The sequence below is a fragment of the Triturus cristatus genome, chromosome 3_2 (genome assembly GCF_964204655.1).
Source record: "Triturus cristatus chromosome 3_2, aTriCri1.1, whole genome shotgun sequence".
Classification (NCBI taxonomy): Eukaryota; Metazoa; Chordata; class Amphibia; order Caudata; family Salamandridae; genus Triturus; species Triturus cristatus.
Genome location: NC_140584.1, coordinates 652976629 through 652989787, shown reverse-complemented (window position 1 = coordinate 652989787; position 13159 = coordinate 652976629). Strand labels below are relative to the sequence as shown.

Below are 13159 nucleotides of genomic sequence, written 5' to 3'. Positions count from 1 at the left end.
TCTTGGCTCAATCTCTTCACCACTAGAGAGAACGCGCAAGGTCAGCCGTTATGCGTGTTGGAGTTTTCAAGGAGTCTCTCGAGCTTAGACGCGCTCTGCCAAGGGTGGAACGCAGGACTCCTGTATGCCTAGGAATCGGATGTAAGCTAGAGTCCTCCCAAACGTAAGTAACTTTAATACCATCTTTTGTCAAGAATAATTAATTTTTCCATACCTGCTACATCTGGTAAAAGCTAGGCTGCTGTTTACCTCAATAACAGTTCACTCTGATGACTTACAGAAAAGGTCCAAATAAAATCTCTTTTTTCAAACTGTAAGTAAACTTTCATAAAAGTCTTCCATAAACGATTAAAGAAAATCTATCCCTAAATAAGAACACACTTACCTTCGTGAGAGCTAACTTTAGAGCTGTTCAAATTAATTGGCTCTCCTTTTAGACCCATCTACAATGCGTCATTGCCACATCTATCTTGGAAATGTCATATTGCGATCACTTCTGCTTCCAGAATCAATGAGCAAACGAGATCTCGGCTGTTGAACATTACCCTTTAATATTATGCAGGGTAGCAGCATTAGCTACAACTCAAAGCTTCTTTAAGTGTTCCAAGTTGGATGTGGGCTGGCAGTGAATGCACATTGTTTCCTACGTACAAAGTTATCTTTTCAGCACCTCTCTTGTTGCTTCCAAATGTTTTATCAGAATTTGATAAAAATCCTGAAATTGTCCTCAATACTTTTTCTGAATGTTTTTCTGAAACATAAAGGACTCTTCACAGCCTGAATATAATATAATTTATCTTATATTTTGGTCCAAGACAGACCTATTTAGCATAAAACTCTACATCCTTTCGTAAGCATGTCTCTGAGACTTCTATTGCTTGTTGAGTAAACTGTTGTATTCTGGAGTGGTACAGGTTTAAAAATAAAATCTCAACTGGAACCATGCAAATATTATGGGTTCTTGTTTTATGTTCTACTTGAGGTAATAAGTAGCTTGGCAACGTTTGCTGCTTCATAGAAATTCTACAGATATTACATGTAGGACATAGGTTCCAGCATGGACAGCACGTTCGGTCAAGCCATTATTAATAATATTGGTGGCTAATCGTTTTCTTATTTCTTACTTGGAAAAGGAGCAGAACCTATACATTGATTAGCCCACAATAGTTTACAATCTCTCATTAGTCTGAAGTAAAGGAGGACTAGACTTAGTAGTTAGAACAAGTTACTTTACACACTGACACTCAGTTTCAAGTCTCCTTTCCTTCAGACATCGCACTCATCAACCCTGCTCATTCTCATGTGAAACAGCTCCTTTAATCTGAATGGAAAGAAATCAAACAGAGGTTTTGGGAAACTGATGAGATGGAACCCAGGTGCAGAAGGAGCGCTACACATACACTCAGGACCCAAAATTGCTTACTCTTTTGTAGTGCAAAAGGCTCTTTAGTCACGACTATTGCCTTAGGGACACCACATTTGTCAGAATAAGGTTGATTTAAGATTAGGGATAAAATAGTAATACTGAGTAGCTTGTGGTGATACAAATGATTCACTATTAAGATTTGTAACACTTTTTAAAATCTGTACTGTTCATAATGTATCACCTTCATAGTATCAACTAAATAGCTCTATCAGATTTTTCTAGTAAGACACAATAAATAAAATGATTGTAGCACGGCCTGCAGTGGGCAGCCATGGGGTTACTGCAATCTAATAAATGTGAGTAGTGTTTAATCTTGATTCAAATGTGTCACTGTGAGAAACTTTAAAATGTTTAGAGGGAATTAGAGGACAATAGATAATTTGCCTCAATCAGGGTGCAACGATTACCTCATTCCTGTGGTCGTGCGGCCCACTGCAGTTGCGTTAGCTGTGGATAATCCTTCAGTCTCTCCAGACATTCATGGGCAAAGGCTAATAGATCTCTTCCTCTTGGTTTGGACACAGTTGATTTGCAAAGCACTGGCAGAAGCTTACAGGCTGAATCGTCTTCAAATTATTGCATAACCATTTCGGATAAATCTATACTGGCAAATTGATTATCAGGGCTTATTGAATGTGCTTCTACTTCCTTTCCTGAGCAGGCAGTGGAAGCTGTTGATTGCTAATACTCCATCCCTTTCGGCTACAGAAGACTGACTTGTAATATGTTTAATTGATATTAGTAAACATACATATTATGTTGTTTGTGCATATTCAGCCATGGTGATAGGTTTTATTCCAAGACTCACTATGTTGTATTAGTAGTATGGAGAGCATTGACTGGAGTAGGATAAATGTTTGTTTATATTGTTTTTAGTTGCCCTTTAGGTAGGAGAAAGACCTTGATCAATGTCTTTCTCTCTGAACTCATTTTTCAATACTTATGTGTCATCCTGCTAACAATGTATCTTACCAAAGCTAACAATGCCTCCCGTTGTATTGCAGGCGACAGGTAGAGTGGGAGCCTGCAAGCAGTCTGATTGAAGGGGTTTGTTTGACACTGCAGAGGCAACCAATCATATCCTTCCTGCCTCATCTTAGGTCACTGATCAATGTCTGTGTAAATCTGGTAAGTATCTGTGCTGTCTGTTTATCAAAGTATTGAAGTCCTAGACTGCCCTCAGCTGGTTAAAATCTGTTGCTGACTCTCTGGACTTGAGATAGACTCACAAGACACCCTAGCCGACTGTCACACTCAGTAGTGTCCAATGATGTCAGAGAGAGAGAGGGAGCAATATATAAATATGTATATGTATGTGTGTATATATATATATATATATATAAATATATAAGTTATGGTTAGGTCAGCTATTCCATAGGAAAAGCATTTTTTTGTGTTGCTTATAACTTTGGCCTCCTTTGAAAAATGGCCACAATGGTGCTACAGCAAAAACTGCTGAGCGGAATTACACCTAAATTTGGCAGGAAGACAAATCTTGCAATGTGATTATTTGGTGTAAATCCGTTCAGCAGTTTTTGAGATATTAAAGAACATAAGAATCTAGATATCTGTACAGTTGGGTTTGAGGGACTCCTGCAAGAGTCCCTCGAACCCAATTACAAAACCAAAGTCTTCTGAGTTTTTTCCCCTTTGCCCAATTATCTTATGTTGGAGTCAGACTCCTGCGCAAGCAAGCACTCTGATAGGCCTCCAGCCACACTCTAATATTAGCAGTGGCCCTCGGGGATGGGGTCCCCAGGGCATAATAAGACTCACGGAGGGGGGCCACACATCCCCCCTCCCCGTTAATAAAAAAAGGCCCTGGTGGATTGGCTGCCCACGGCCCAAAGAGCCTTGGGGAGGTGCACCACATGCCCTCTTCCCCTTTTGTGTGCTCCCCACGGCCTTTAATGGCTTGTGGAGGTTGCTCCTTAGTCCCCCTCCCCTTTAAAAAAAAGATGCCCCTGGCGGATGGAGTCCCCAGAGCCTAATAAGGCTCGGGGAGGGGGACCATGCAGTCTTCCTCCCCTTTAATTAAAAAAAACAGCCCTGGGGGATGGGGTCACTAGGGCCTTATATGGCCACATAGCCCCTCTCTCCCTTAATTAATAAAAAACGCCCTGGGGGATGGAGTCCCCAGGGTCAAACACACGCCTCCTCCTCTTTTTTGTAATGGTTTACCCCGGGTGTTGGGCTCTCCAGGACCTATAATGGCTTTTTTTAAATAAAGCCCGGGTGGATGGGGTCCTCTGGCCTAACAAAGCTCAGGGAGGGGGGCAACTTGGATATCCTCCCCTCTAAAAAAAGAGGACCTGGGGGATGGGGTCACTAAGGCCTAATAAGGCTTGGGGAGGAAGGGCCACGTGGCCACCCTTCCCTTCAGAGCATTGGCTTTACATATGGTAATAAAATATTACTTTAAGTAAAAAAAAACTAGAAATTTATTGAAAAAAACAAAGGCTAAAGTAACGTTATAGTTAGATGTAATAAAAAGATCTGTTTTTGTTTAAAACAAAATCCTTAGAAATTCACTGATAAAATCAAAGGTTCAAGTAACGTTATAGTTAAGTGAATATGCTAGTGACAACTTTAACGTTTTGACCTAAAAAAAACATAGAAATTCACCAGTTATAGTTAGCAGAGCTAACTATAACTTGAGCCCCTGCCATGCACTGCTTAATACCTCACATATTACGTCACTCATGACACCATTTATGGCATCACTGATGCCATCTCAAATGACTTCATTGATGACATCAACCAATCTTCTTTTGTTTACATTGCCCTATGAATAGGTATAGCATTAAAGCTATGAAAGTAAGTGCAACATAGCTCAGAATAATATAAAGAATCATCATTCCTACCATACATACAATCCCCAAAGGTCAAATTATGTTAAAGAAATCTATGATAGGTTTTCTTACTTTATAGCTTTATTTCCCGTTGATTAACCTTCTTTTCCTCATCACGACAACACTAAGATTTTCACCAAATTTGCAGAGCCCACATTAGCGCAGGTCATCTTGCTTATAAGGTTCACAAAATCTGTCTTCCCACACGACCCCTACCCCTCTCCGGTAGCCAAACTTGCACCAGAATCAATTGCTTCAAATTTCATCACTATCTTCCACCACATGATTACCACTGGTCTTCTCCCTACCCAATGGAAGATCGCTTCAATTCTGCTTCTTATTAAGAAACCTTCACTTAGCCATACAGACACGAACAGCTACAGGCCTATTTCAAGATTGCCCTTCCCAGCAAAACTTGTGGAAAAAATTATGAATCTTTAGCTGGCCATGTTTATACAAGATAACCTTTTAGACCCCACTCAATATGGTTTGAGAGGATGGCACAGTACCTAGACATCCTTAATCAGGACAACAGAAGAGATCAGAGAAACACTTGGTCATGTAGGCTGAGTAGCCCTTATTTTGCTCGACCTGTTTGCAGCTTTTGATACAGTTAATCATGAGCTGCTGACAGGCCGACTATCTTATATTGGAATTAGAGGAGTAGCTCTTGCCTTCCTAAAATCTTTTTTGGCAGGCCGGAAACAATATGTCTCTCTAAATGAGTTTACTTCGGATCCTTTCTCCCTACCTTGCTGAGTGACCCAAGGCTCTTCACTGAGCGTGACTCTGTTTAATGTCTGGATTCTCGTTAACCTCATATGCTGACAACATACAAATTGTCGTCTCCCTAGCAGAGAATGATCCCGACATCGAGTCCAGACTTAGGGACTGCATGAGGGCAGTTAATGCGAGGATGACTAATAACTGCCTAAAGTTAAACTCTAGTAAAACAGAGACAGCTCCCTCTCCTCATTTTACCACCACACAACCAGATGAAATGAATCCTAACGATCAGATTAACATTTTGGCCGACGGTGTATTCTCCATATGACTGGCAGAGGATTTAACATCTGCCAGGCCAAGACTACTCTGCCTGCCAAATTTAGAAATGATCGTCAAGTTGGAACCGCTGTTATAACAGTTCTTGTGAATGCGTTTTTAAGTTTAGCATGTGGCTCCTTCAACATAACAGTGCCATCCTTCAAACTTATTTTTTTTATTTCCAAAAAGAATGCCCCTCTCACTGGGATCTAGGGCAGTGGGTGAAACATTGGGATTTTCTTTTTGAAGAAAAAAAAAGCCCCCCTTGTAATAGATGTTATCTCCCATGGTAAGGTGAGGAGAGGGGGTGTGGATTTGACATTTTCCACTGCCCCTTACTGCCAGGATTTTCCTGGCGGTGACGGGCAGTGAAACCTGACTTGTATGTCCGCTCATCTAAATTAGGTGAGTGGAGATAGGGGTCAGCATCTGACAGCCCTTCGTACTTCATTGGGTCATCAGAGGGGTGTAACCATGGCCAAGAAGGAGTAGTCTACACCAGGATCACAACAATGGTCACCCGCATATAAGTCGGCAGGCAGACCATTATCTTGGCTGTAAGGATATTCTACTACTGTTGAGACTGAGTATCCTACTGCCAAGATATAAATCTAGCCGTTAGGGCCAGATTTATTTATTGGCAGATGGGGCTAACTCCATCAGAGCAATGGAGTTTATTACTCTGTTGCCCTGACGGAGTCCCCGCCTGCCAAATTTAGAAATGACTGCCAAACTGGTGGTTATTTCAAAAGCATTGGCAAAAATTACCATCTTCGCAGGAGGAAACATCTTCTTCAGCCACACCACGGAATTGCTCTGGACTGACCACCACTGCATCCGTTTCTCCTTTACTAAACCCACCACACACAAGTACGTGCGCCGCCTCTCACGCAGAATCTGGAACAAAGTCTCTGAAGAACACTTCACCTCCGCCCTCCCCTGAACTCCACCCCCATCCCCAACTACAACAGACGCCAACACTGTGGCAAGCAACCTCCACCAATGGATCGCCAACTGCGCTAACACACTCGCCCCCCCCTCCAAAACACCACGAGACGACACAACAAGAAAGCTAACTGGTTCATCACAGCACTCCAAGAATCCAAGCGCTCCTGCCGACAACTGGAAAAGACATGGAGAAACAGCAAAACTCCGGAAGCACGCTCCGCCTAAAAACAGTCCCTACGGCACACCACTAACTCATCAAATCCACAAAGAAAAAACATCCTCCAAGACAGAATCCTCTCCAATGCCCATAACTCCAAGGAACTCTTCGCCATCATACAGGAATTTGCCAAACCCAACAGCGAAACAACTGATGGCCCTACCCTCCCAAGACCTCTGCAACAGACTCAGCTACTTCTTTCACCTCAAGATCAAGATGCTGTACGACAACTTCGATGACCAAGACCTCTGCAACGCCCCAATGCCCACCCCCAGCAACGCCACCCAGCAGACCGTTTTGACCTGGACCCCACTCATGACAGAAGACACCCTAAAGACCAAGAAGAGCATCCACTCTGGAGCACCTTCTGACCCCTGCCTGCTAAACATTTTCCACAGGGCCGCATTAGCCATCGCACCCGAGCTACGTCTAACCATCAACTGTTCCCTCGAGACCGCCACATTCCCCTGCAACTGAAAGCGCACCAAAGTCAACCCCCACCTAAAGAAGCCCTAATGCAGACCCAACGGACCTCAAGAGCGTCAGGCCCATCTCACTGCTACCTTTCAAGGTCATCGAAAAGGCCTTCAACACCCAGCTAACACACTTCATCTAAACCATCAACATCCTAAGCACCTCTCAATTTGTATTCCGCAGCAACCACAGCACCAAGACCGCCCTCCTCGCCACCACGGACAACATCCATGCCCTCCTTGACCAACGCCAAACGGCAGCCCTCATCCTCCTGGACCTATCAGCAGCCTTCAACATCTCCCACCGCACACTAGCCACCAGACACCACGACGCCGGCTTCCAAGGAAAGTCCCTAGACTGGTAACAATCATTCCTCACAGGCAGAACACAGAGAATAAGACACCCCCCCTTCCTCTCAGAACCGACAGAGATCAGATGCAGACTACCCCAAGGATCCTCCCTCAGCCCCACTCTTCAATGTCTACATGGCCCCCTCTCTACCATCGTCAGAAACCATGGGCTCAACATCGTCTCCTGCACCGATGACACCCACCTCATCCTCTCCATCACCAAGGAACCCGACAACACCAGGCACAACTTCCAAGAAAGGATGAATACCGTTGCAAACTGGATGAGGAACAGCTGCCTGAAACTCAACTCGGAGAAAACATAAGTCCTCATCCTCAGCTCCACCCCTCCCCATTGGAAAACACGTGGTGGCCCCTCACCCTCGGAAACCACCCACCCCAATGGACCATGCACATAACCTTGGCGTCATACTACACTCATCACTCACTATGAATCACCAGATCAACGCCATCTCCCCTGCATGCTTCAACACCCTCCGCATACTATGCAAGACATTCAAGTGGATCCTCCCCGACTCCAGAAAAAACGGTCACTCAGGCACTTGTCAGCAGCAGACTGGACTACGGCAACACCCTCTACGCCAGAATCAACAAAAAACTCCTCAGCAAACTCCAGACCATCCAGAACGCCGCAGCCAGACTAATCCTCTATATCCCACGGCACAACTATATCACCCAACACCTCCATGACCTCCACTGGCTCCCTGTCGAAAGAAGAATAACTTTCAAGCGGCTCATGCACACCTACAAGGCCCTCCACAACACTGGACCCCAATACCTCAACGACCGCATCTCCTTCCATGCCCCCAAGAGAAAACTCCGCTCAGGCGACCTCTCCCTAGCCACTGTTACATGCTTCTACAGTACCAGAGTAGGTGGAAGGTCCTTCTCCTACCTCGCAGCCCTGACCTGGAATGATCTCCCTCTTCACCTCCGGTGGAGCCCAACACTGCACTGATTCCTGAAGGACCTCAAGATCTGGCTTTTCAAATGACCCCAATGGAGCTGCTCACACCCACCCCTCAGCGCCTAGAGACCCTAACGGGTGAGTAGTGAGCTCTACAAAATCCTGATTGATTGATTGAGTGGTTCCTGTCAATGCTTTTTTAAGTTTGACGCTGGGCTCCATCAAACCTATGAAAGCAGGATTTTCTTTTTGAAAATAAAAAATAAATGCCTCCGCGTGCCATGGGAGTTATCTCCCATGGCGTGGGGAGGCATTTTTAGTTTTTTACTGCCCTTTACTGCCAGGGTTTGCTTGGCGGTGATGGACTGTAAAAAACAGCTGTTTGTCTGCCCATCTAAATTCGGTGAGCAGACAAGTAGCCAATTTTGTGATGGCTCTTTCTCTGTCGGTCCAATGGAGATGTTTGGCCACAGCGGAGATGGAGGAGTCTGTGCCTGAGGACGCCTTCCCCTTTGTGTTGGGCAGCAAAAATATTTATTTAAAAGAGACTGTTAGTTATAGATTCCTTCCCTTAGAATTACCCCCAGGCGTCAGACTGGATCCGGAGAATTTGTTCTTAGGACTTCCCCTGTGCATCTGTTGGTAGTGTTGGTCGACTTAGCATCCGTTGTCTGCATCATGTTCACAGGGATGACATTGTGGTGTCTATTTAGACGACGCCCCTGCACGCTGACATCAGTTCTTTCTTTTTCTGCGCCAGCCTAGTGCAGATCTGGAGAGAGCTGCCCCTTTAGTCACTTTTTGATGACGTTTTTTTTTCGACTTTTGTTGACTTCTTTTTTGAGTCTTCGACTCCTGGTGCACGAGGGATGTCCCATCGTTGAACCGGCTTCAAACCCTGCGAGGCCTGTCACAAACTGATGTCTGTGACGGACCTGCACCTCGTGTGACTCTGGTGCCTAGAACGTGACCACGTCCAGAAGTGGTGCTTCGACTGTCGGGCCATGAATCCTAAATCTTTGCAGGAGTGGTCCCAAAAACTTTTGGAGGCCCATCAGTCGACTCCGTGCCGTTCTCGGTCCCGCTCGATAGGAAGGTCTCGAGAACGGTCACGGAGCCCCCACACCTTGTTGCACTCCAAGTCATCCAAGTCTTCAGTAAGTCTAAGCACAAGAAGAAGGCGAAGAAGCACTGTCACTCTTCGCCTTCTCCACGTCGGTCGGCTGACGCAATGCGGGACTCGGAGCATTGTCACTCGAAGGCTCAGTCTTCAGTGCCTCCATCCGGGACGACTCCGCGCCTTCCTCCTTTTCCGGAAGCCAGAACTTCCCCTGCCCAGCCTTGTGCATTTTACAAAGCTCTCCACTCCATCTTTGGGCAGTCTAACTCCGCTGGCACACCTTCGGGCCCCGCGGAGCCGGTCGGGGTTCTGGGCCTTCGAAGCTGGCGGCTCCGGCCCCACTACCGGAGGACCTCCAAGGATCCAGGACGAGATCCGGATCGACGCTGGTTGACCTTACTCGTCCTTCCCCGGTGCAGATCTTTTTTTCAATTTAAAAAAAAAAAAAACATTATTGACATTTTCAAGAAAAGGTCGCTTTACAACACAACAGGCCAGAATAATATTGAATCTGTACAGGAGTTTAAACAGTCACAGTCCATACAGTACACAATACATCTGTAGTAATTCACGCCCCACCTGTTCACTTCCAATGAAAAAATACATATTCATCAGATATCCAGATCATTTTAAGAATAAACAGAAAATAAGCAACAAAATGAAATCACTTTGCATAGTACCACATATAGGGCCTAAGACATCACCGACTCAGTCTATTAAATCCACATTATCCAAAAGTTAAGGAGGGGGAACAGACCCAAAAACAGGTGGAAATCAATATCCCATCATATCAATGCCTCAGTCTGAGTTTCGCCCGCACATGCCCCTTCAGTAGATTCTTGCTGTCTCTGAGCCCAGGTCAGGAATGGTTCCCAGATGTTTCGAGGTCTAGAAGTAGGGGGCATAAGCTCCCAGAATGTGCTGAGCTGTGTGTGACCTTATGTAACATCAGTAATCCACCCCTTAATGGAGGGCACCCTTCTCCTGCCCCAGTAGACTGCAACCTGCCGTTTGGCGAACAGCATGAGGCAGTGTGTCCTTAACATAGCCTAATAGGCCTAGGGTGGGGAACGGGACATCTGACATGCCAAGAATTTGATTCACTGAGGTGAAAATCATGGACCAGAATTAAGCAATTTTGGGGCAGTCCCATGCTACATGCAAAAACGAGGCGGGAGTGTATCTACAGCGCCAGCAGCTGTAATCTTCTCTGATTCCCATGCGATATAGACTCACAGGTGTTCTATAAAATCTATGCAGATATTTAAAATGAATCAATCGAAGCTTGTAATTAGGGGAAAGCTCTGTGAGCTGCCCACAGCAGAAATCCCACTGGGCTTCAGTCAACGGAATAGGCAGTTTGCTATTCCAGTTCTGCTTTGCATTTGTGTGTACAGTCGTGTAATGAGTTTACGAGGAGATGGGGATCGCAACAAGTTCTCCAGTGCGGGCAGAGGCGGAGGGGCCGTAGGGGAAACCCTCCCAGAGGGAGCGGCATGCCGTACGCAACTTATGATATAAGAAGAGCTCAGCAAATGGCACCGCTTGCCCCTCATCTGCCTCCGGGGGGGGGGGGGGGCCTGAACGTGTCTCCCGGGTACAGGTCGGCGAAAGTTTGAAGTTTCATCTTTCATTCCAGTGTCTTACTGACACCATCCTGAATGCAAGGCAGCATTGGATTCTGTGCTAGGGGGATGGAGGGGTCATATAACACCGAGATATCCGCTCTCTTGTGCAACTCGCCCAATGCCCAACGTAGTGTCCCAGAGGAGTTTATATCTCCACGAGGGCGACAGGACGTCTGGTAAATTGCCACCTTAAATGGGACAGTAGCCATCGCGTCAGTCTCGACTACAACATGGGGTTGGAAGGGCGTCGGATGGACCCAGTAGTGCAAGAATTATGCCTGGGCACACAGTGCATAAAGATGCATGTCCGGGGCGCCTAGACCACCCTGCTTCAACGGGAGTGTCAACAAATCCCAGGATGTTCTAGCCTGTCCGCCCGCCCACACCAGGGAGACCATCTGCGACTTCAGGGTGTTAAAAAGTGCTGCGTAAGAGGGATCGGTATGTTAACAAATAAGTACAAAAACTTCAGTAAGATTACCATTTTAGCCAATGCTATCTTCCCGGCCAGAGACAGTGGTAACCCAGACCATATTTTAACCTTCTCTTCCAACCACGTGACAGCCCGCCCATAATTTATATTACACACCTACTGTGTAACTCGACTTATCCATACCCCCAAATATTTAACCGTCTCAGCCTCCCATCTCAGATGTCACCGGGGGCGTACCATCTGTCAGTGGAAATATCACCAACTAGGCCCAGTTGACGAAGATATTTTGAAACATAAGAGTTACCCATATGTCCTTGTGAACTGGGTATTTTGAAAAAAGCAAGAACAATGTCCACAAGGAACTTATTTCATTTGCCACATTTGCCAATAAAGAGTAAATAAGTACTCACAACCGATTGAATCAAAAAAAGTTTTCTAATTAAATTGAAAACTGCAGAAATGAATTAGCATAGATACTCATTAATTAAAGTACTTTTTTACTCTTTATTGGCAAATGTGGCAAATGAAATAAGTTCCTTGTGGACTCAGTTGATGAAGATGCCAGCCAAACCTCCGAACCAAATAAATTCCCTCAAAATGGGATCCAAGTTCTCCTCTGGATTGACAATGTAAAGAGTCACATCGTCTGCATGGAGGAAAATGAGTAGGCTCCAGGAGCTGAACCTTATGCCTCGGGCTGTGTGATGTTGCCAGATGCGGGCAGCCAAGGGCTCGATCGCGAAGAGCAAAGGAGAGAGAGGGCACTCCTGCCTGGTGCCACGCAAATAAGAAAGGGATCTGAAAGTAAGCCATTCACCCTAATCCGAATGCTGGGTAGAGTGTACAGCAGCCTAATGTGGTTAATGAAGAGCGGGCTAAACCCAATGTGGCCTAAAATTGCAAACAGATATGGCCATTCGAGCGTATCGAACGCTTTGGTGGCGTCTAAAACTACAGCCGCGGTTCGTACGTCTAGGTGTAAATAATGCAGCACCAAGAAGATAGTCCGCAAATTGTGAGAGGTCGGGGAGTGCAACAATGGGAAGCAGGGGCTGTGATCTGTTTGCAATCAGCTTGGCTAGGATTTTAACGACCCAGGGCCGATCTTGGTGACAACGACCCCGCCGCCGACTGTGCCCCCGGCCTGCGCCGTCCCCATCCTCACCCGCCAAATAGATCCGGATCGAGATTGGGTGTCGGCAAATCTGCTGCCGGAGGGTACTTTTGTTCCCCTGTTCATCCCTGGTGTTCCCTATCGACCAGAAGGTGGTGATGAGGATTGGGAGGGTTCTTCTGACCCTTTAGCAGACCAGCTAGGAGAGCCAGACTGAAGAGAGGACCTGGGTGATGCCAGTGGTCTGGACACCTCTCCTGACCTTGGTATGCTTTCTCCCCCTACCGTGGCTACGGAGGAGGGAGCGTCTGATGCAGGGAGCGTCTTATGCTGTGGTGGTGATAAGGGCAGCTGAGGCCCTGGGCCTGAAGCTCCCTTCAGTCGCAGTCAGGACTAATTTCCTGGCGGAGGTGCTTCAACCGGCGGCAACCTCATTTGAGCCCCTTTTGTCATTCAACGAAGGCCTCTCTGACGTCCTTCTGAGCACCTGGTCCAAGCCCAGCACCGGGGGTCCTGTGGAATGGATGTACGCCTGCCACCACCGTCCGGCTCTGGGCGACCCAGTTTGCCTCACCCAACACCCTTCCCCTGAGAGCTTGGTAGTCCAAGCCTCTTCCTCTAAGGGCAC

At 46.3% G+C, this 13159-nt stretch overlaps 1 protein-coding gene across 1 annotated transcript in view; it reads left to right on the top strand.

Moving 5' to 3' along the window:
* The window catches only part of UNC80 (unc-80 subunit of NALCN channel complex), a 3271126-nt gene that overhangs the window by 2483254 nt on the left and 774713 nt on the right, over window positions 1-13159 (top strand). Inside the window, exon 52 of the mRNA XM_085648598.1 lies at window positions 2431-2554. Coding sequence (XP_085504724.1) covers window positions 2431-2554 — 124 coding nt within the window. The remainder of the gene's footprint in view (window positions 1-2430; window positions 2555-13159) is intronic.